Source organism: Oryctolagus cuniculus, chromosome 6 (assembly GCF_051225735.1).
Source record: "Oryctolagus cuniculus isolate XC-2025 breed Fujian yellow rabbit chromosome 6, ASM5122573v1, whole genome shotgun sequence".
Taxonomy (NCBI): domain Eukaryota; kingdom Metazoa; phylum Chordata; class Mammalia; order Lagomorpha; family Leporidae; genus Oryctolagus; species Oryctolagus cuniculus.
The window spans coordinates 7992245-8015865 of record NC_142872.1 but is presented as its reverse complement, the minus strand read 5'-3'; the positions used below and the strand labels follow the sequence as shown (position 1 = coordinate 8015865).

The 23621-nt window shown below is 56.4% G+C and overlaps 1 protein-coding gene and 1 long non-coding RNA gene across 7 annotated transcripts in view; one reads left to right on the top strand and one right to left on the bottom strand.

Moving 5' to 3' along the window:
* LOC149126001 (uncharacterized) overlaps positions 1-21836 on the bottom strand; it is a 35852-nt gene extending 14016 nt beyond the window's left edge. Inside the window, exon 1 of the long non-coding RNA XR_016235096.1 lies at positions 632-21836. This is a non-coding gene — a long non-coding RNA (uncharacterized LOC149126001). The remainder of the gene's footprint in view (positions 1-631) is intronic.
* SEMA6A (semaphorin 6A) overlaps positions 1-23621 on the top strand; it is a 122276-nt gene that overhangs the window by 33816 nt on the left and 64839 nt on the right. For all 6 annotated transcript variants that reach the window (XM_089334829.1, XM_089334831.1, XM_089334830.1 and 3 more), the window contains exon 2: positions 21834-21971. In XM_089334829.1, coding sequence (XP_089190955.1) covers positions 21872-21971 — 100 coding nt within the window. In that variant the 5' untranslated portion in view covers positions 21834-21871. The remainder of the gene's footprint in view (positions 1-21833; positions 21972-23621) is intronic.

The window sequence follows — 23621 nt, the reverse complement described above, 5'->3', positions numbered from 1 at the left end:
TGGAACCCACGGACGACCCTTCCTGCTGCTCACCCACACCTGCAGGCGACGGCCTCCCCGGGCACCGCCTTGCACTGCGCTCACCACTGCGATTTCTGATCCTGTCCACCCAGATCCTTCTGTGCTCTGCCCCCACCCATGGCAAAGCCAGCTTAGTCCTGTGCACCACCTGCAGTCCTGCGTCCCGCTCGGCCCTGCCCGCCCCACACCGGGCCAGGGTTCAGCTCTAGCCTCCCCTCACCCACAGCCAACTTCCTGCTCTAGGGTCCGGGCCGCGTGCTTCTCGCTGGGCCCAGCTGTCTTCCCGGAGGCTGCCAGTCCCTACTCCCAGCCCAGGACCGCGCATTTCCTGCGACGGGGTGTGTACTCGTGTTATGCCAGCTGCTTCCTGCCCCAGACCAAGCGGCCTCACTCAGCCTGCATCTCGAATGCCGGGAAGGCTAACGCTGGCGTTTCCCCATGGCTCTTTGTGGTGTTATTTCTCGGTTCAGCTTTCTGTGGTCCTGCAGAGGCCTGTGGGAGCAGAAGTCCGACAGGCCCCTCTGTTCTCACTCGTGCAATGGGGGGCCTGGCCGGGGGGCTCACAGCCTAGTGGGGGCACAGGGCAACTGCCAGCCACGGAGGCACTCACCGTTTGACTGGCGGTCGGCAGGGAAGGCAGGGACCGGCTGTGAGGAATGTGAGGTGGCAGAAGGTTTGGGATCCCACGCTCCAGCAGGTGCTCCGCTTAGAAAGTCTCTGTGGTGGTAACACTGGAGCTGAGTTGGAGGAGGGGCTGGCTGGGGCCGTCGAGGGGCACGGGGCTGCCGGGTTAAGAGAGCAGCCGGTGAGACCAGCTCAGGGCTAGAAGGAGCCCAAACCCAGGTGTGCTGGGCCATGGCTAAGGAGCAGGCACGGGCGCTCGGGGCTGTGGCCGTGCAGGAGTGTGGGGGCAGGCTGAGCAGCAATGTGCACCTGTAACTGGGGGGCCCCAGTGGGGAGAGGCAGAGGAGGGAGCAGCTGACACCTCCTGGTGAGGGGCAGGAGGCTGGGAAGGGACTGGTGGGGCTTGGCTCCATCCTCGCTGCTGTGCAGATTTGCCTCCACCCAGGGCTTTCTAAATAGCTCTCCTCTTAGCCAAGAATTCGTTCCTCCGGTTCCTCCTTCCCTCAGCTCTCTGTTAGTCCAGCTTGACTGCAGCCTGTCGGCACAGAAGACGCCGCAGGCAGCTAAGGAGATGGCCTGGAAAGGCGGGACATCGCACACCTGCGCCCAGGGCGACTGTGTGGGGTCTCTGCTGGGCCAGCCGCAGGGCACCCACTGCAGACAGCAGCAGCCTGGGGCTCTGGCGTGCTTGTGGAGCTGGGCGGGGCGTGGTGAGATGGTAGCTAGCCGCGAACCAATAGCTTTGCCGCGTTGGTGAGCACTTAGAGGGCTTCCCAAGGCGTCGCATCGTTCAGACTGATTGGAAAACACGAGGCATCCGCAGGTCCCAGGCCGGCTGTGGTTGTGAGCGGCTGGCAGAGGGCGGGGGAACCTGATCTGCAGATCATAAATTACCAACTGTTTACACCTGTCATCTCCGTCGGGGCCGTGCTAACGATACACTCACAGTCGGCCCGCCTGTGATACAACGCCAAGGGCCGATGCTTGTCAAAGGCAAAGGCATGGCGGCAGTGCCCACTGGAGCCGCAGGGGAAGACAGCAAAGCACCTTGGCTTTTTTTGCGTGGTTTTGGGAATGTGGCCCTTGGAAACGTCCCCAGTCGAACACGAGGCCTGAGTGTGCAGGTCCACCGTCCAGAGAGACCCCCTCCTGGCACAGAGACACGGACATCCGGTCCCACGGTCCCTGATGCGAGGGTTCAGTGACGAGTGGGCAGTACTGACCGCTTCCTACGGGCATTGTTGAGTCGTGGCGCTGTGAACTCTGTGTTTAAACCTCGTCCACTCTGCCCCCACCCCACCCCAGCCACAGTACAGTGCTACTCCCCCTGGGTCACTGGCACATATTAAATGTTGGGGGGCATGACTGTGATCAGAGAAGCGGCACACACGGTAGTGAAGAATGTGGGCCTCCAGGTCAGCGTGCCCGCGTTCGGATCCCTGCTCCCCTCGTCTGTGCAGTGGGGCAGTCACTGTCTCTCCAGGGGCCGTGGGGGTTAAGTGAGTCACTTCACATCAGCAGTGGCGTCTGAGGCTGAAGCATGCTACACACATCATAAGATATTATTTTGCCAAAATAAATCTCTCGTGGGCAGAGAGCTCTTCTGAAAATGTACCCCCCAAAATCAAGGCAAGTATTTCTGGTTACTGATTACAGAACTCCATTCAGCTCCTGCATCTCCAGGAGCCTTTTTTAAAATTACAAATTTTAGTTAAATGTGGGTTTTCAGTCCTCAGATGTCCAAAGGGTTCAAAATAAAATTACATACAATTTTATTTTTAAAATACCCCTCAGAAACCCAGTATGAGTATCTTTTAAAAATACGCTTCTAAAATATTTTTTCCTCTTTAGAAAAAAAAAACAGATTCTGTTTCCATTTGGAACCAAATCACATCTGGGATGCCAGGTTCCAGCCTTCAGGCAGTGTGGAGTAGCCGAGCCACGATTTCTTGACCTCCCAGAACACAGACTGTGGGAAGAGACGGGGGGGAGGACAGTCCTCTTTTCTGCTACGTGCAAATTAAATCCATAATATTTTGTTGAACTAAGAAAATGTTAAAAATTAAGAGCACTTTTTTTTGACAGGCAGAGTTAGAAACAGAGAGAAAGGTCTTCCTTCCATTGGTTCTCCCCCAGAATGGCCGCTACAGCCGGCAATGCTTCACTGATCCGAAGGCAGGAGCCAGGTGCTTCTCCTGGTCTCCCATGGGGTGCAGGGCCCAAGCACTTGGGCCATCCTCCACTGCCTTCCTGGGCCACAGCAGAGAGCTGGCCTGGAAGAGGGGCAACCAGGACAGAATCCGGTGCCCCAACTGGGACTAGAACCTGGTGTGCCAGTGCCACAGGCGGAGGATTAGCCTAGTGAGCCACGGCGCCGGCCAATTAAAAGCATTTATAACGGGTAGCATCTACACAGTTGCAGGCTGGGAGTGGGTTACAGCTACTGTCTCAGGTTACAGTATCACATCCCAGTTATTGATGCAATGGTGAAAGCAATGTAAACAAATGCCATTTTAAAGATGACTGATTTGTTTGTTTATTTGAAAGGCAGAGCAGTAGAGAGGGAGAGAGGGGGAGATCTTGCATTCACTGGTTCACCCTCCCAATGGCCAGGGAGCTGGTGCTGAACCAGGCAGGAATAAGGAGCCAGGAACTCCACCTGGGTCTCCTATGTGAACAGCGGGGCCCCAAGCACTTGGACCCTCACCTGCTGCTTCGCAGCCACATCAGCTGGGAGTTGGATCGGAAGCGGAGCAGCTGGGACTCACACCGTCCCTGGGATGCCCACGTCACAGGCGTGGGTGGCTGGACCCCCTGTGCCACAATGCCAGCCCCAACGATGGTCAGTTTTTAAAAAGATACTTAAGATTTACAACATACTGTGCCAATGAACACAGCTGCCACTTACAGACCACAGCCACCTCGGGCTGGGAGAGCCATACACGGCCCTCGGAGAAAGGGGAGCAGTGCTGCTGACAGAGCTGCTGTCTGTCTGTCTGTCTCTCTCTCTCTCTCTGCTGGGCTCTCCATACAGCCGCTCTGCAGAGCTGGGTCTCCACATCAGCAAACAGCTGGCGGGAGGATCAGCAACTAGGTTGGTCACTTGCTTTGTCTGGGTGTCTGAGGTCAGTCACGCCCGAGAGACTGTCCCCAGTGTCCAGCAGCATTGCCAGAGCCCCCGCCTATGGTGGCAGTCTCGTTAACTGAACGTATGGAGGAAAACTCATTCGTCTCCTTCAGAGTGAAGCGATGCAGGATCAGGCATTGTCTGGTGGCGGGGGACGGGGAAATGCAAGTCCCCGGGCACGACCGCAGAGGGAATGCTGGTCAGCCTGGGTGTCGTCATAGCTCACGGCAGCCCCCACCGTGCACTGGCTCTCGCCCTCGCCCCGAGCTTGTCGCGGGCTGGAACATGTATGAAGTAGCTGTTTGTTTCGGTGTGTCGTCCATCCTCCCCTCGGGTGGGCATCTGCGGCCGCCTGCTTTTGGGCCGTGGCTGCGGTCTGGGTGTGGGACAGGAAGGTAGGAGGCAGGGCCGTGTAGGGGTTTCCAGTGGCAGAAGTTGACACCTCCGCCCAGTCCCATCCCGCACATTTGCTGAGTGGATATTTGAGCCTACTCAGTTTCATGCATACAAAGACGCCTGCTTCCTTATTTTACCTGAGCTTGCTCGGCTGCCCCTCACTCCCCCTGCAGTATCAACTGGGTGTCGTGAAGGCCAGCGGGTGCTGGACAGGAGTCGCAGGCAGCCAGGGATCACGCAGGTCCCTCCAAGGGCCACTTCTGGAAACCTGGGGGGAAGCCGACCATGGCTGGCTCCTTGCTTTTGGTTTCAAAAGATGAAGTTGAAAAATGAGACAGAAATTGTGTTATAGAAAGGGCTACCCAGCCGGCGCCGCGGCTCACTAGGCTAATCCTCCGCCTAGCGGCGCCGGCACACCGGGTTCTAGTCCCGGTCGGGGCGCCGGATTCTGTCCCGGTTGCCCCTCTTCCAGGCCAGCCCTCTGCTGTGGCCAGGGAGTGCAGTGGAGGATGGCCCAGGTGCTTGGGCCCTGCACCCCATGGGAGACCAGGAAAAGCACCTGGCTCCTGGCTCCTGCCATTGGATCAGCGCTGTGCGCCGGCCGCGGCGGCCATTGGAGGGTGAACCAACGGCAAAGGAAGACCTTTCTCTCTGTCTCTCTCTCTCACTGTCCACTCTGCCTGTCAAAAAAAAAAAAAAAAAACAAACAAACAAACAAACAAAAAAACGAAAGGGCTACCCACTGGCACCTCTCATTTGATTAGAGTGTAACTCTGGGGCCCCAGGAGAGCTGTCAGTGGCTTTGCAGCTGGGTTGACCTCAATGCTTGGAGCTAAGGGATATCCTCCAGCAGCCTCCATCCCGCACGGAGTCAGCCGTGAGAACAGCTGGCACTGTCGCCCGCCTTCCCTGGGTTTGCCAGGGGGCGTCCTAGCTCGGGTTCTCCAAGCCCTTGTGTTGTGCTCTTTAGACGCCTGTCCCACTAGACTCACCACACCTGCGCTGGACTTGGGCCCGCCAGATTAGCCGAGTGCTGTTTGCCTGTTAAAATTTAATCTTATCTGAAGTTTTAGTGTCTCAGGGTTGACGTTTAACTGAAAAGGTTATTAACTGATTTTCATGCCATGTTGTTCACTCCGACAGCCCAAGGCTAATAATGAGACTTCATTAGGGCCAACTGGTTCGACAAGAGAAAAATAATACAATTGTTGAACCACAGAAAAATAAGAGTGCTGGAAAGCCTTGGCATAAATTCCCAGCGGCCCGCCCCCCTCTCCTTCCCAGGTCATAGAATGGGACCTGTTCCCACTGCCTCCGCCCCATGGCCTTTTGGGGGAGAAACAGCCCTTTCTGTGAAATGCTTCCCTCCATGATGGGGAAAGCCCATCTATTTTATTTATTTATTTTTTGTAAGGAAGCATTAGCAGGAGTTTATTTGTTTAAATCAGCAATAAGTGTCTTTGGCCAGGTTCAGTTTTCTTTATCCAACATTTTAGAGCATCCAGCTCGATCCATTTTCTGGGGGCAGCAGTGTTTGCTTGCTTTATTATTATTACGACTTCTTTTAGTTCCGATGAAAACATGCTTCGTGTCAGGAGTGACAGTGAAGAATTAACCTCTGAGTTGAGATTTTGCTGCTAGGAGTTCGCAGTCACTGTTTCAGCCTCCTTGTCAGGAGCAGATAAAATACACATCATCATCTTTTCACACCCAGGGGATTCCGGGCCAGCCACATCGTTTTCAGTTCTGATTGCATTGTCCGTATAATTGAATAAAATACCTGCTCTAATGCGATATGAAGGGCACAGATTTAATAACACAGAACTTGGGGAATGCAAAGTGGACTTTTCTCAAGACAGCAGTTTCAGCCTCGTGCGGGATGTGCTGTGCACTTGGGCTGTGCTCTGGGCGGCGTAAGTAGGTCAGGGATGTCTTGGGACGAGGAGGTGTTGTGTTGCCGTGCGAACATCGTGTCTTCTGAGTCATGTATTTTTCAAGAGACAGGAAGGCAGGTGCGGTGTGTGTCAGACGAGCAGCCCCTGGGCGCGTGTGTGTACTAGGGTGGCTGGGCCCAGCCAGCCCCGAGGCCTTCAAAGAATGCTGGTCACTGCTTCCAGGACACCTGTCCACTGTGAAGCGAGCCAAGTCGGTCAATCCAGGTCTTTCTGGACAAACGAAGCCTTAGAATGTACAGCATCTTCTGTTTAATGGGAAATAATTAACTCAGTGGTCTGTTATTAACATGCCTGTCTCGCCCATCAATTATAGCTCCTCTGAGAACAGGGGTTGTGTGTGAGATGATCAGTCATCATCCTTGTCTTCTGCGAGCCTTTGTCGGTCCGTGCCGGGGCTCACAGCCCGCATGTGCTGAGGGCGAGGAAGTAGCCTCAACACGGCTGCCGTAGGGGGAAGACAGGGGAGACCTGTGGCAATCAGGGAGGCTTCCCAGAGGAGGTGGGGCTTGAAGGGTGGGAACTGACAAGGTAGCAAGGAGTACGGAGGCTGGAAAGGAGCAAAGAAGAGGAAGCAGAAGACACACACGGCACGGGCCACCCTCGCAATCCCCTTACCCGTCCCCTTCCCTGAATGGGGAGGCGTTCTCAGAACCCGGCTGTCACGAGAGCCTGGCCCCGATACTGGTCCTCGGCCACCGAGGTGGGGCAGCTCAGCTGACTGCCAGGTGGGAACCTTGCTCCTAGATATGACCAGCGCTCCATTTACAGTGCAGAAGCCCAGGACCCCTCTGTTGGAGGGCTGTGTGTGAGCTTCCAGCCGGGGGTGGGGGTGACCCTCACAGCCGTGCCGGGGGCCGGCTGCGTTCAATGCTGGCCCTGCTGAAAAGCACATCACGAAAAAGGGCAACCCTGCTGCCCCCCCGCAGAAGCAACTTCCAATCCCGCCAAATACTGGTGGAGCCCCAGCCTGCGGCGGCGCCTTCGCCAAGCCGCCAGCCACGCGTGGGCAGCTGCAGGGCAGGAGGCGGGAGGCCGTGGGGACGCGGGAAATGCAGCATGCGGGGAGGAAGTGCAGCTAGGACGGTGGAGAAGGCCACTTTTCCATCGTTCACGGGAAACCACAAAACCCAAGAGGTGGACGGCGAGGATACCAGGAGTTTCCAAAGGCCGCCTCCAGCCGGGTGCAGGAGTATATTTCTGAAACCACTTCCTAGGGGCCAGGGGCTTGTCACCCTGTGCCCACGGCAGGCAGGGAGGTGGCGTCACCCTGCTGATGGAGGGGACAGCATAGAAACCCGCCGGGATATAAGCGCCATGAAAGCAGAGATCGCCCCAAGTGTACAACAGGTGCACAGTAAAGCTTTTCTTCTCTATTTTTTTTAACACTTTTTTATTTATGTGGAAGGCAGAGTTAAAGAAAAGAGAGGGAGAGACACACAGAGAGGTCTTCCCTCTGCTGGTTCACTCCCCAAATGGCCACAGCAACCAGGGCTGGGCCAAGCTGAAGCCAGGAGTCTGGAGCTTCTTCCAGGTCTCCCACGTGGGTGCAGGGGCCCAAGCACTTGGGCCATCTTCCACTGCTCTCCTAGGCACATCAGCAGGGAGCTGGATGGGAAGTGGAGCAGCTGGGTCTTGGCCCAGCGTCCGGCAGCAAAAACAAGCGCTATAAGGAAGATGCCGGGGGAGAGAGTGGCCCAGCCCTCCACCCCACGTGGTTTTGCTTGTGCTGCTTAGGAAATGTTTTCCTTGTCATTGGAACAGCAGCTGAGATAAAGCACAGGACACCCGACCCCCAGGAAATAGCTTCCGACAGCCGTGCGTGTGCGTGCGTGCGTGGGTGCTGGCGCACCCATGGAGCCGTGCCCGCGTTCTGCAGGGGGTTAGGGACCCACGAAGGCAACCATCGCGTTCAGAGTGTCCTTAGCCCTCGCTGTCGCGCTGGCTGGTGGCGACGCTGTAATTACCACCCTGTGTTTGGTGGTGACTGTTGGTGAGTTTTTCAAAGGTCTGACAGCTGCCCTCTTGATATTTATGTGTTTCTTGCTAGGGAGCCCAAGAATCACAACTCTGAGCTTGTAATGAGGCGAGAAGACGGTACAAACAGCACGGACAGGAGTACGAATGGGCCGTCGCAGAGACAAATCACATGTCCTGTGCTGCTTTAATTGGAAAACAGCTCTTTGGTGGGGTCACTTTCCCTTCCGCGGAGATAATTAAGTTCTGGGCTGACACCGGTGACCAGCTACTGATGATGTATAGTCGGTTACTAACAATGCAGCAATCAGTAATCAAAATTTATATTTCCCAGGTTACCGGGGCACGGTGGGAGAGGCGGCGGTTTTGATAAGGCTGGGAGATGCGCTTCCAAGTACGGGCCTCTTGTGGTCTCTTCCCCGCCCATCCGGGGGTGGTAATGAGGTCTGCCTTCTCTCAGTCCTGCCCTAGAAGACCCTGCCCACTGTCTGTGTTTACAGTATAAATAGTGTGCAAGCCCTAGGCTGGAAAAGTGGTTTCTGCGTGGCTCCGTGTCATTTTCATGGATTGAATTACACTTTGTGAGTGGGATGGCACGAGGGTAGGTGGGTGTGAAAGAAATGCAGGTATTTGTGGAGCCACGCCAGGCAGCGGGCACGGGCACCGGTTTTTGAGTCATGATTGGTTATCCCCGGCTGGGCCTGAAGGTGCTGAAATGGCAGGGATCCGAGGTGTCATTTAATGTCCCTTACGCTGGTGTCCCAGGTGCTCCAGCGGGGCTGCGCCCTCGAACCATCGGGGGTTTCTGCCATTTCCAAAGTCCAGGTCACACCCTGCAGGCCACTTCAGTCCCAGGCCCAGGACAGGGGACACAGACTTCCTCAACTGTCCGGGACACCTTGAAGCTGTCCGGGTGATGGCACTGAGCAGGCAGGTTTGGAAAGCCCCGGGTTTTCAGCATTCGATCTAAGTGTGCCTGTGGTCAGGGCAGAGCTGCCGGGACCAGTGGAGGGAGAGAATGGTGTTCCTGGGGGCAGCTCCTGGCTCAGGTGGAGTTGAAATCACAATCAGGAATCCCCGTGCCCTCCAGAGAGCTTGAGCTTGATGTGGCACCGTGGGTGACAGGTGCAGTGTGGAAGACTTGGCCTGGATGAGGAGGGGACCAGGGAAGGAGGAGTTAGCCACGCCCATCTCTGGACATTCAGGTCAAGGCTTGTCGAGGGGAGGAGTGAAGGGAACGCGAGGCAGGCTGCCTCCCACGTAAGCTGGGGGATGCTCCTCCCTGGGCACAGCCCGGCCCTCTGGCTGTGCTGGCGCGGTCGTTCTGGGGTGGTCTAAGACCACCCTCCCAACTTCTGAGACGGCAGGTGTTCTGGGGCTGCTTTGGGAGCAGCACGTGGCTTGCCGCTGCCCTGGGGAGTGACCCAGAAGGGAGCCAGGGACCTGGGGCAGGCGTGGTCCAGAGAGAAACATGCAGAGAAAGAGGGAGCGGGAGAGGCCCCGTGCACGCGCCTGGACTCAGCGTGGAGAAGCATGAACCGCAGGAAGTGTGTTCACCTTGAGCTCCTCTGAGTGTCTGTGCAGCCGTTCTGAGCTGGCTGAATTTCTGTATGAAAGCTCACAGGGAGGCAGCTGATCGGATGGGGCACGGGCGGCTGTGGGGTGCGGGGGAGCCACCGGCCGCCACGCAGGCCCGTCTGTCTGCATCTCACCAGTGGCCCCACAGGTTCTAGTGCTGCCCCCAGCGGATTCCAGAACGTCTCCGCTGGCTGTGCAGGCTGGGCTGGGACCTCGGGCCCCGGGGAGAAGCCGTGGGAACTGGCAGGTGTCAGCAGGCCTGCATTCCATGTCTGCCTCCCTCTGCAGACGGAGATTTTAAAACAACCGGTTTCGTTTTGTTCTGGAAAAGCAGCGCACACACGCAAGGAAAACTCTTCGAGCAAACATCAGAGCGTGACACGGATAGCGAGCTTCCGACCCACGTCTGACCCCGAGTCTCCTCCTCGGACGCGGGCACCCTGCATCCCAGCACCCTGAAAAATCCATCCAGCTCGACAAGCATTGCAGTTTCCATTCACAAAAATTCGCTTCTGACCGCTCCCGTAGGACACACCGCACCCATCTTGGAAAACGCTCAAAGCTACTTGGATCGGAAACCAGCAAACAGTGAACCAGCACCTTCAGTGCCGCCGGGGTGAGCCCTTTCCAAGGAGGACTTTATACGTCCATCTCCTATGGTGTCGTTTCTTGGAAACAGAGATGAGCTCTGTCTCGCGCACCATGCCCAGCCCCCGTGAACGCCTGTGCTCTGTCTCGCGCACCACGCCCAGCCCCCGTGAACGCCTGTGCCTTGCACACGTCGTCTGCTTGGAGATGATCGGGGATGGGTGTGCCCTGGCCAGAGCTGTGTCTCCCAGCCCCTCCCAGGTGGACCGGCTCCAGGATCTGATATTCCCCAAAGAAACAAAACAGGGGCTGCAGCACTCACACATCTGAGCACACGTGGGAAGGAGGAGAGGGTTCTCGCGGAGTGGGCATCCCCACCCGTGTTCTGCAGGCCACAGGGGACACATGCGCCCTCTCGGGGGTCCCCTGGGGGACGCTAAGCTGGTGGCACAGATGAGCACTGCCCAGAGAGCCTCCTGAGACTCCAGCCAGAGACATGAGTTTGTCTTCTCTCCAGCTGGCCGGCCCGGCTGTTATGGGGTCAGGACAGAGTTGTGAGTCAGTGGGAAGGGATCGGGGCCGGGAGTGGGGTGAAGTCATCCCCCAGGACTGCTCGCTGTTGGCAGTGGAGCCTTGGTGACCGGCCGGGGTTGACGGAGCTCAGCTGGAGTTCCACACGCAGGCCCCTGAGCTCTGTGGCCATGCTCACGAGGTCACCCCTTGCTCTCCTCGCAGGCTCTGTCTGGCTGTGGGCCGGCAGCCTGTACAGACTGGTCAGGCTGGGAGCCTGACCGAGGGAGGCTCGGCCAAGGCCGGAGGACTTCGCTGGGCTGTGGCTTCCAGGCCCATCGGTTCCCCAACACAGCTCACGCAGGCAGCTGCCAGCGAGGTTGTGTGCAGGGTAGGGTCTTGCTGCGCCATCTGTGGCTTCCTGCTCTGGGCGCTGCTGTCTCGGGACAGGGCAGGAAGGGCCTGGGGGCACCCCAGAGCACTCCCGGGCATCCTGAGGGCTGGCAGTGTGGGCCCGCGTCCACAGCTGCATCCTCTGGCCCGTGAACCTTCTGCCCCACCCCTCCCTCGGCCTCCGTGCCCCCGGCGTAGCCGGTCCGTGTTTGTGTTCCTGTGACTCCTCCTTTGGGGCAGAAACCATGTCTTTAGAGAATCTCCACCTGCGGGTGTCAGTCCTACCCCCACAGCCATCTCCTGGTCTCTGTTGATCCTTCCCTTGCTGTCACGGCGGGTTTTCACAAGTTGCCCTGATATCCTTTGGCAGAGTAGCGTCCATTCACCGGCCACACACAGGGTTTTGTTCTAGAACGTGGGAGACCCAGCAAATGCCCAAGAGTGGAGCTCGCGGCCAGTGCCACGGCTCACTAGGCTAATCCTCCACCTGCAGCGCCAGCACCCTGGGTTCTAGTCCCGGTCGGGGCGCCGGATTCTGTCCCGGTTGCCCCTCTTCCAGCCCAGCTCTCTGCTGTGGCCAGGGAGTGCAGTGGAGGATGGCCCAAGTGCTTGGGCCCTGCACCCCATGGGAGACCAGGAGAAGTACCTGGCTCCTGGCTTTGGATTGGTGCAGCGCTGGCCATAGCAGCCATTTTGGGGGTGAACCAACGGAAAGGAAGACCTTTCTCTCTGTCTCTCTCTCTCCCTCTCACTAACTCTGCCTGTCAAAAAAATTTTAAAAAGAAAAAAAAAAAAGAGTGGAGCTCGCATTCCACGGAGAGGAGGATCTGGCAGAAGCTAGATTACAAAGCGAAGTCGTCTACTAGGGACAAACCCTGGCCTCACTCAGAATGAAATGACGGGGGCGGGGGACCCCTGGGTTGTTTTCTTAGCACGGGTGGGGACCGTCCGGCCCATGGGTCATTTAAGGCCCAGAGAATCCAGGCCTGGAGATTCAGTAAATCTACAGCAGGCTAATATTTGAGTTGATCCGTCTGTATGGCCTGCCGAATGATGTCATAGCTTTCCAAATGGCCCTTGGCAGAACAAAAGGTTCCCCACCCCCGAGTTAGGGAGCCTGAGGACATTTTAGCTGGGTCCTAAATAATAAAAATGAGCCAGCTGTCTGAAGTCGGCTGAGAAAGCTTCTTCCCACAGAGGGAGGCACAGGCCAGGGGACAGCCGAGGGCTTTGGTGTCTGGGAGAAGCCAGTGCCTCCTTCCCTCCGCAGCTGTGACTTTGCCGTCCCCTGCTCAGACCTGCACAGCCTGTGCACCGGTGAAAGCCAGGCCAACCCAAGCCCACGTCTGCCCAGGAACCCCGGGGCTGGGTCGCTCTCAGCCTCCCCCGTGTGCTGGGCTGGGGACAGGCCTGGGCCCGTGTGCTGAGCCCCACACAGGTCTCGGGCTTGCCTTCTACTCCCCGTCGTCCCAGTGGGAGCGCTTTAATTTGGTTTCTGCCTGTCACACGCAAGCCTATTGGCTAATTTCATTTCCCCCTCCTGATTCTGGTCTCTCTGGCAGAGATTATAATTACAATGATTGCCGCGCAATTAATTATGAGAATTGTGATTTTTTTTTTAAACTTTGGGGTTAATTGGTGATATCCAAGGGCTGTCTTCTCTCCAAATAATTTGGATGGCAGTAATTAACCTTGTGTCCAGGTTATCTGACGTGAACCATTTCCTCCATTTCGTCTCCGAGTTAACACTGATCAGCCGTGAGCCGGAAGCCAGCTGAAGAGGTGGCTACTGGAGACGCAGGGCCGGCAGCGCCTCCCGGCCACGGTCCAGGGAAGCAACTGCCCTCCCGAGGCCCTCTGGGAATCCAGGCCCTTGGCTAGTTCCTTGGCCCTCGAGGTGGGGGCGCTCCACGTAGGGCACAGGTCTGTGGAAGGGGAGGCAGGGGCCCAGGCTGCCGGGGGCCGTCCCGGGGGCTTGGATCGGGAGAGGAGCCTGGAAGCCCTGGTGTACAGGGTACAGCCACTCAGTGGTGCCCTGGGTTGACGCTGCTGGCTGCTCTCAGGAGGCTCCCCAATTGTGTCGCTCTAACCCAAGCAAGCCAGGCCAGCAAGTCACGTCTCAGAGATGGAGAATGCAAACAAAGCCAAGGAGACAGCGTTAATTCCAGAAAAAACTTGGCAGATTCACCCGGCTCACTGGGATGCAGAACAAACTTTTCTCCTTTTTTTGATAAATGAATGTCCTAAGGAATGTGGGAAAGTTATGGAAGTTCAAGGATGAATGCCCCCGTCTCTTCTGGGCTCTGGCCGTGTCTGCGTGGTCACGGGCAGGACAGCAGGGCCACTGTGTATGGTGTGGAGTCTTCACTGGTGATAAGCACCAGTCAGCCTCTGTGGACGATCCTTAAACGATACTATGTCTCCGTTGCACAATCACAAGCTTGTAGCTGAATATAAGACCTATATTTGGCTCCGGTGCCTGCTAAGCATCGGAGCTCATTCACAGAAGTAGAGAATACCAGGGGTCTTCAGAAAGCTCATGGAAAATGCATTTTAAGAAAAAACAAGTTATGCATAAATTTTTAAAAAATGCACCTGAATAAATTTATCGTTTAATTCCATTTTCCAGGAACTTGTTGAAGTTCCCTCCCACATACGATGGACAATGGCATGTGTGGCCCGCACTAAGGGACCACCATAGAATCATGAGGGTTCAAGGGGATGTTTTTCACTCTCTTCCTGATTCTGCGGGATCTGCAAGGATTGGTCAGTCAAGTGTTCTGGAATGGGTGGCGCTGTTATTTGGGGCTGCTACTCAGAGGCCAAGGACAGCGACCCCTGCAGGCGGCCAGTAGAATCGGCTTCTCCCAGTCCCAGGAGGGAGCAGCCCCAGGCACAGCGGGAGCAGGTCAGACGGGAGAAAGGGCCAGCAAGACTGGGCCTGTCCAAGGCCATGGCTGCTCTAGTTTAAATCCACTAAGGGTGTGGGAAGTCCAGTCACTAGATATCGCTGGCTTACTCCCTTGTGGTCACTCTGCAGGCATCTAAGGGCCAGGAAAAGGTGCCTTGGGTTTCGATCGTACCGGTTCCATTGCCCTCTGCTGCCATCACTGTTGTATCACTGACGTCACAGATGTAGTTAGGAAGGTAGCGCACAGACTCGGCCCCTCAGACAAATAGGTACCTGATCCTGAGCCCACATCTCAGCACTGCCCCGCCCATCCTTAGCAGGAAAGAATAATCCAGCTCCATCATTACGCTCAGCTCCAATACTCTGGGTATTAGGCCGAACTTTGGGTGAAAAGAAAAAAAAAATCCATCCATTAGACACATATCGAAATTCCTCAAAGAGTGAAATAGTCCAGCATCAGTTTCGAAAGCCTGGTGACCATGGCGATGTCTTTCTCAGTAGCCTGATGCTTTGACCTGGTGCCCCTGCCTGAAGTGCCCTAGCTGCCACCCAGCCCCTCCCCCACGAGTGATCACACACCTGCCAAGAGGCACCCCTGCCCCCAGAGCTTCTCTCTGTTTTCTCCGCCGCACCCCCTGTCCCTGCACAACACCCATTCCCACAGAACTGTCACTTCTGTGTGATGGGCTCCACTTCCGGACACTGACGGGAGCTGTCAGACATGGCTGGGGATGAGGGGCACGGGCGTCCCAGCACAGAGCCTGGCTCCCATGGACTCAGGGAGTCGGCGAGATGAGGGTCAGGCTGTGGAGACGGCGCCGGGCAGCGTGCCCAAGAGAAATGAATGAATTCTGGCTTCCTTTGAGAAAGCAGCGGAAGGTGGGAGCTACCACTTGTGAGCTGGGCCGCGCTGGGTGAGGCGGACGCAGGCCGTGCCTGGGCTCAGGCTGGGTGTCTTGTGGGGCACGCAGAAAGAAAACTCGGACAAAGGCGCACGCCACGGCAAGCCTCGGCCTCTGCCCTCGTGAGACACAATAAACCAACCTTTACCGTTCAAAAAGAAAAAGTCCTTTTCTAGGAGGACTTCTGGCTTCCCACCTGGCTTTCTGCGCCCCTGTGGAAACCTCTGGGGCCCCTTGGCCTCACTGATTGCGCGTCTCCCTGCAGTCCGGTCTGTGGCACTTCCTGCTCCTCTACAGTGGGTGCCTTTGTCTCTGCGGGGCTGAGACGGGGAGGAGAGAGAGGGCCAGTGCTCTGCTCTGAGGCCGCAGCTTTTCCCCTGACGCAGGTGTCACTGAGCAGGCAGGGCCGGGAGGCAGCACCCCGTGAGGATCCCGGCCAGCGTCAGTGGGCCCAGGTTGTTTCTGGTTCTGTTTGGGAGGCATTGTCCCTGACCCCGCGCTGCTGCCAGCTGGACACCGGGCTGTCCCGGGCAGCGAGGGGCACCTGCTTTGGGTCTTCCTTTGGGGTGGGAATGATCAGTTTGACCTCAGCCTTCTGCACGCTGGCTTTCCCGCACGTACGCCTTGCTTTGCCGACAGAGCCTCCTTCCTCTGACTCTGCGTGTCCCCAGCTTCTGGCAGGCGGCCCTGTTCCTCCCTTCACCAGGGACGCCGTTCCCTGAGCTGTGCTCGCTCTGAGGGCACAGCGCGGTTAAGCAATGCTGCACGCAGGCAGGTGGCTCCACTCGCCACAGCAGTGTCTCGGGACGCTTGATTCCCTCCAAATGAAGCCTTTGCCTCTTGGGTTCGCCTTAAGGCTGCAGTTACAGGGCCATATGGCGGAACGAGCCTTTGCATGCTGCGTGGTGGGAGGCAACTGGGAAGCTCCTGCACGGGCTCTTGTTACTGAAGCCGTTAGGGACGTGCAGACACCACGTCCACGTAGGCGTGGGTGCAGTACCCTGTGGTCAGCCAGAATCGTAAGAGCAGTCGCTGTGTCTACCAGCGTCTCTCAGCCGTTGCACCTGCCGGGATATCCTGGACAGGGCATGGACTTCGGCATCACACGCCCCGGCCGTTCCGGCTCATCACTTCCCCGTGCCTTAGTGTGTGAGCGCCAGGCACTGAGATCGGAGAGTGGCCCCTGAGCAGGCTGCTGCCTCTCCCAGCTGCCGGCCTTCAGGGACAGGAAGCTGAGCAGGTGGAGCGAGGGCTAGAGGAAAACCTGCTGAATTGAAACTCACTTCTGCTTCATCTGCAGGATAAGCAAACATCTGGTGAGGGCGGTGCACACTCAGGCACTGCAGAAGGGGAAACTGAGGCCCCGAGCCCAGCACCCTGGGCAAGGTGGCCCAGAGAATCTCAGAGCCACTGCCCCTCCTCTCTGCTGTTTGAGTTCATGGAGGAGCTTTACACTGATTTCATTCCTTTTATAAAACAATGATGTATGCATTTGAAAGAGCAACAGAGAGAGGTTGGGGAAGAGACAGGGAAAGATCTTTCTGCTGGCTCACCCCTCCCCACCCGAATAGCTGGAATAGCCAGCACGTCGGCCAAGCCAAAGCCAGGAGCCACGAGCCAGGAGCTCCGTCTGGGTCTCACACATCAGTGGCAGGGGCCCGGGTACTTGGGCCATCATTTCTGCCTCCCAGGGTGCATTAGCAGGAAGCTGCATTGGAGGTGGAGCAGCCGGGACTTGAACCAGGCACTCTGAGATGAGACGCCAGCGTCCCGAGCAGCAGCAGGTTAACCCGCTGCACCGCAGCGCTCACCCCTTCCACCCCGTCCATTCGGATTCTGGAAGACACAAGCTGGAGGAATGGGAAGGATCGGCCAGCTTCTGAGTGCGACGTGGTGATAAGAGCAGCGACCTCGCCGTCCGCGTCAGAACGTGGGTGCTGGAGCTGGGGCCAGGCCGGGCACCCTGCCTCTGGTGTTACCAGGCCCATGCTGGTCACCAGCAACCAGCCAAGAAGTCGGAAGCAAGGAGGGCCCTGTGCCCCGCCCTCTTGGGAAAGAACACAGGTCTCGGTGCACAGTGCTGCACCTGCTCCGCTCTGTCCTGCGCCACTGCCCTTCGGGGCGCAGGAGGAAGCCTTGGGGACGCCAGTTCCCAGCCTGCCTCCATTGGCCACCCCGTGCCTCCTCTCTCCCTGACCGCCCACCTCTGGGGAAGTGTCACCGGCTCTGCGACACGTGTCACTGGAGTGGCCTGGCTTGGGGTCTCTCCCTGATCACCCTCTTACACACGCAGGCTCCTCTTCAGCGGGAATCACCCAGCAGAGTGCAATCCCAGAGCCTGCACGAGCCCCCAGGTTTCCAGACATGGCTGAGTCGGCGGGGACGCCGCCTTGCCCGGGGTCGCACGTTAGGAGCCCTTCCTTCAGCAACAGCACCCTGAACTCTTGGTAACCTTCACAGCTTCCTGGGATGCCAGTGGAAAATGCCCTTTTCATTAAAAAAAATTACTGCATCATGGTCATAAATGTCTCTTCCTTGTTGGAAAAAAAACCTGTTAGTACCATCATTTCCTCTGAATCTCAAGGCCACACTTGGAGTTTTTATCCAAGAGTTTTGCAAGTTTCCCGGCCCAAAGTCTTTTGATGTCATTACCACTATTAAATGTCCCTTGGACGCCAACGTTCTGGAAGATGCTGCCCTGCGTATCCCTGGGACACAAGCTGTGCCCATACAGCCAAGGCTGCCAGGCGCCTGTACTGATGCACTGCCCAGGTCCACACGGAGTGCATGGAGCAAGCAGCTGGTCACGAGCAATGTGCATTCATTTGGGTACACACACTGGGGCCCACAAGGTCCACGTGAGGGCAACCACAGCAGCTAACAACAAGGGTGCAGCAGTCCACTGCTCGGGTACCCAGAGCCTGCAGGAGGGAGATGGGCGGGGCTGATGGGTGAGCACTGACGAGGGCTCGTGCCCTGCTCGGCAGCCCTGCTCAGCTCCAGGCACCACGTGAGACAGAGGGCGGCAAAGCTACGTCAGTGTTCGTCGTCTGGAGTTTATGTTAAATCTTACATTTTTTTTAGATGTTGCTAATTCCTTATTTCTTCTCTGTGCATTAGCTTTGGCCAAGTACCACTTGTTTATGAGCCCGGGTAGAATTTTCCAGAGCAGGATTTGGGGAGGAAGTGGGCAGAGAACCAGAACTCGTGTCAGGACTGAGCCTGAGGGCTGCTTGGGCCGGGGACGCTGGCACTGGCTTCCTAGGCCCCGCAGCCTTCTGCAATTAGCCTGATGGATCTGAAGTGCGATGTGGCCATGGGTGACCTCATTCTCAGACATCCTCATTGGTTCCCGTTCCCTTGCGGTCCCCTGCGCTCTGTGCTTTGCTGGCCCCGTGATCTGCTGTGTGACAAAGGCGTGGGGGGGGGGGTCCCAGTCATTGAGAAGATTTTATTATTTTAGGAAACAGTGACCTGCGCAAGAGCACCCACAGGATTTCCAGACCGGCCTCCTCGTCACCCCTTTGCTGGGCCCTTCCTCTGCCACACCTGACGACTACGTTGCCGGCTAAGCAGCGTTCTCTTCATTTTGCCCAAGGCGGCCAGTAGTCACAGCACCATTTCTGCAACACGGCTCCGTGACTCAATTTGGTCTTAAAAGCCGTCGGGAGAAATTACAGTCAAAGAAATTTTTGTCTGGGCTCAGAGTGCGTAGAAAGTCAAACACAAATTAATTTTAGATGAAGCTAAATAGATCAAATAAATTCCCTGAGCAGGTGCCTATTAAAATTGCGTGCACTGGGCAGAGTGGAACCCTAACTTTATAGCAAGTGGTGTATTTTTCAAAGGCTAAGAATGGTGGCAGGCTGGGACAATCCGAGGGCACACTCAGAGACTTCCTGGGAAGTACAGGTCTCTGTTTAGGATCCTCATGCTGGCTGCCCTTACCTGACTTTAGAACTAGTGGCTGAGCTCTGAGTCACACCGTGGCTGGAGACAGCTGGAGGCAGGCTAGTAGACAAACGTTGGCAGGTACCCATAAATAACTCTTTTCGAAGTCTCAAAAACGACTTGAACGGGCTGGGAAACACCGCAGCCCAGCAGGCTGGAGCTGTGAGAGCCAGAGGAAGGTTCTGGATTGTGTGTGTTCTGCTGCGTCGCCGTGGTCTCAGGCGGCAGACTGGGTTCTTTTTCTGCGGGCTGGGACGTGGCGGTGTTGCTGTGCTGGGATCCCAGCACGCCGCCGCGTTTGCAACGAGGAACTGTGCCGCCTACATAGGTACAAGGGATGCGTGGTGGGAAGGAAGAATCCAAACTTCAGCTACGGAAAAGCACCAAGTGTTCACGTGGATTGACCAGTCCTGCAGGACGCTCAGCCCTGTGACGACCAGGCTAACTCCTGATGATACGATGACAGAAAGGCACATACACCAGCTCCTAGAAACCTGGAGATGCTTCAGTGACCTATCTCGGCCACGATCCTGGCCGTACGTGAGGATTCAAAGGAGCCGTCGACTCGCTGGACGGATTTCTTGCGAATGCGTCACTCTTCCTACCGATTTCTGGGGTTGAGAATTTTGCATCGGCCCCACGCGATGTCAGCGTGGAAAGAATTAAAACCGGGGACGGTGGTAAAACAGCAGGTCTCTGTCTTGCGGGCTCGTGGGACGTTCACACAGAGAAGTGTGTGGTTGTTGAAGGATGGAGACTCTTGTCCCGGCAGGACAAACCGATCTGTAAGTGCATGCGTGGACTTGCAAAGACTCCTGAGGGCACGAGAGGTGTGCTTCTGAGGCTAGGTTCTCCCCCCGCCCCCGCCGGCTGTCACTGTGTGCCCCGAGGGGCCCAGTGCCCTGCTCTGCAGCCCTCGGCCCTCCTCACCTGCCGCGAAGGCCGATGGGGGCGGGAGCCCGTGTGTTGCTCGCTCTTGTCAGTGAGCTTCGCCCTGCAGTGTTACCCGGGGCAGGTGCCTGCAACGCACGTGGGCCTCCCAGAGCCTGTCCTGGGGGCTCAGACTCCAGATTGGGAGGACTTGGCACCTGGATGAAGGACGAGGTGGCAGCTTTGAACCCGGCCCCAAGTACTTGCTTGTGTCTGTAGCCAGGGACTGCCTGGCAGGCAAGTCATCATTTAAAGTGTAATTTTAATTTTCACATCAAAGATGGAGATATGGAATTGTGCAGGCTTTTCTCTCAACCTCTGTCCCTCTTTGATTTTCAAGATAAAGCAAATTAATTAAGGTGCACTTTGCAATTGAAGAAATGATTAAGACCCAGCTGTGTCTGTGAAATTATAAGTTACGATTCAGTACTGAAGACTTATTAGTGCTGTTTTTGGCATGAAGAAAAGAGACACAGGTATCTAATATTCAACGGCGCTCCAAAAAAGCCGTAAGTTAGCAGTTTGTTTGCCAAATTAACTTTCAAAGACGGCCGGGTTACCTGTTTCGACGTCTCTACACACAGATCTTCAGTGATTGATGGACTACCGTAAAATGGCTTTGCTCACAAAAGATAATCTCTGGCAGGCTGCTTCAAAGGCTACTGTCTGAGAGATGAAAAGATAGCCCCTTGACGTTCATTTTCCAGAGAGAGCCACGCCTGTGTAGAGCTGCCCGCGCTCCGGGGTGTGTGCAGGGGGAGGAGTCATTTCTCTGCCTCCTGCGGCCCCCCGTGGGACTGGCGTGTGTTTCCACCGAGGAGGAGAACTCTTCCACAGTGAGGAGCGTCTTCAACCACCTGCACGTGGGAGCACGGGAGAGCCAGCGTCTGTATTCTCTGCTGGTTCGTTGCAGGGTAGTACTTCAGACTAAAACATAGACAGGATTTGTTTTAAACCAACAACACTGTTTGGAAGGGTGTGGTTTCTTCAGAGAATCTGAAACGGTCCCTCTGTTTCTTCTGAAATGTAGACTGTGAGATTTTATTTACCGAAACCAGGGGTGCGAAACCTGAGTGAAGAGGTTAAGCCGGTGGTGGAAATGAGTGAGCAGGTGCCCTGGCACACGTGTGCATGGGTGCACACAAGTGTGAGCATGTGTGTGCAGGTGCACGCATGTATATGTGTGTGTGACATCCATGTTGCTACGACATAACTGATTCTCATACAGAAGTTGGAAATCCAGGTCATTATCACAAACCTGGTTTGGTTTTGTATTTTTTTCGCTATTGACAGCGACTTCACATTTCTGAAAGAACTTGGGTTGCCCAAAAGAACGAGTCTGGAGCAAGGGCAGGTTTTGAGCTCCGTAAGCCCCCTAAGAAAGAGAATTTACCTTCAACAGGAAACAGGTGCTGTTCTGCTACCCACACTGTTTGGGACGCAGACTTTCCCAAGCTTCTGCTCTAACAAGTGCCCGCCACAGGGCAGTTTGTAAAGGAAGGGGCTCTGCTGGTCACACAAAGTCTCAGGGCCTGGGTGCTGCATCAGAACGGGGCAGGGAGGGGCAGGCCCAACCCCCACTCCCGCACCTGCTGAGCCATTATTCATGGGGGCGGAGCCTCCTCCCAGGCCCCACCTCCCAGTGCTGTTGCCATGGAGAATGTTTCCCACCCAGGAGTTGGGGTAACAGGTTCAAACCACAGCAGTGCCTATGAAGGCCGAAGGATGGCGCCGGACAGAGGCTCAGAGCGGTGTGTCCCGCGTCTGGTAGAAGGCTTCCCTAAGGGCGGAGATGCCTGGGCGGGGAGGGTCGCGAGGAGGGCTCCCTGGGTAAAACACAGCCACCTGTGAGCTTGCGCGGAGAAGATGGGAGCGGAGGCTCCACTCTGGGCTTCACGTCCAAGGCCACCGTTTATGGACGTGAACAAAGCTGACCTGCAAACCAACCAAACCCCCTCTGTGCTCTCTGGCAGGGTGAAGTAGAGGAGTCAAGCCTGCCCGCTGAACTACTATGAGGTCAGAAGCCTTGCTGCTCTGTTTCACACTGCTGCACTTGGCGGGGGCCGGCTTCCCAGAGGATTCTGAGCCAATCAGTATTTCGCATGGCAACTGTGAGTACCCCTGCTCCTCCCTCCCTCCCTCCCTCAAGCTCTCCCTCCCTCCCCACCTCTGTGGACGCTCTAGCCTGCATCGGCCTCGCAAAGACCAAATGAACAGGAGACGTCATTGCTCCTTCTCTGCTGTGCAGGTGACAGAGGAGGAAATGCAAGCTACAGAGCCCATCCGTTGTCGTTCTGGGGACACGGATGTGGGGATCAGAGAGTCGGCCCACAGCCAGCCCCGCACACCCTCATCCAGCCAGCCAGTGTCCCGCGCCTTGAGATAGGATCAATACCTGATGCTTTTACAAGCTAGGAACAGAAAATGGTAACTGCACTAGTGTGCTTCAGAGAAAAAAAATACAAAAGGACATTCCTTTGAGATTCATTCTAACAGAAGACTCTGTTAGACTTGGATACGGGGTGATCCTGAATTCCAGAGCACCCCTGCTAACTGTTGGAAGTTTCCTTTGGCCTCTGCTGGCTGTCAGGGATGGTAGATGCTGGTGTGATTCGGAATTCGGCTGTCTGTCAGGAGAGAGGGAAGTCCTGCCTAGGTGTTGGGTGGAGCATCCAACTCCCTACATTTCTCTGTGCCCCACCAAAGATTGTTTTGTCATAGCAAAGGTGAAAGCATTTCCCCCAATAAGTATCCAGCAATTACTCAAAAGCAAACTCCAGGCTGCAGAGGACATCATTTTACAAAAAGGTGGAACAGCACACTGACAGGTGCACAGTTAGAGAACAGAGACCAAAGGGCGCGATGCAGCACTCTTGCCATGGCCCAGCCCCCCAGCCCAACACACCAGACCCTGCGAGCCTTCACCCATCTCCGTCTAGGGTAAGTCTTCTGTCTTAGGTGCCCCAGGACAGAAGGGGCCCCTACCCATGGGTGCTGCTGACAATCAGCCCGCAACCATCACTCAGATGCAGGGAGCAGAGACAGCTGAAATGTTGCAGGAGCGACCTTGGCAGTGAACAGGGGAAAGAGAAGCATGCCATCAGCTTGACTCAAGTTCGCTTGGGAATAAAATGCGCTCGGGGCTGTCTAGCAAGACACCCGCTGGGAGCAGGCACGGCCACTGCAGGGCTTGGAGCGCTGGGTCGAAGCCCACGTTGCTCAGTGGTTCTCAAGTCCTTACCCACACCCACACTCTGCGAGAGAAAGCCTGCCTTCCTCGGGTGACTCATCTCCCTCCCTGCACTGGAGGACTGCCAGGGCTCTGGAGACCGAAGGGTTAAAGGCCGTGGGCATTTGTAAAGGTCAGAGGTTATTACCCAGGGCCCACTCTCAGCCCGAGAGCTGCCGGAGGACAGGAGAAGTGGGCTCACCAACTCTCCAAGCCAGGGAACATTCCAGATCACCGGACTGGCTACACTCAATTTGACCCTGTGCTGTCAAAGCCCATGTTTCCGCGAGATGGGCCAACTGCTTCCCTCCGGAGCGAGCGTCCCACAGTTCCTCGAATGCCAACCAGCCTCGCAGAGCTGCCTTCAATAGGGATTATTCCCGCGGGCCGCCTGTGGAGACGGTATTTTTCTCCTGGCTCCTGGACGCGAGCTCTCGCCTCCAGAGCTCATTGCCTTTGTGCTGATTGATGGGAAGGCCGCTTTGAAACAGCCTGGTCCCGAGACAAGATCTCTGGCAGTCGGCCCCTGAGG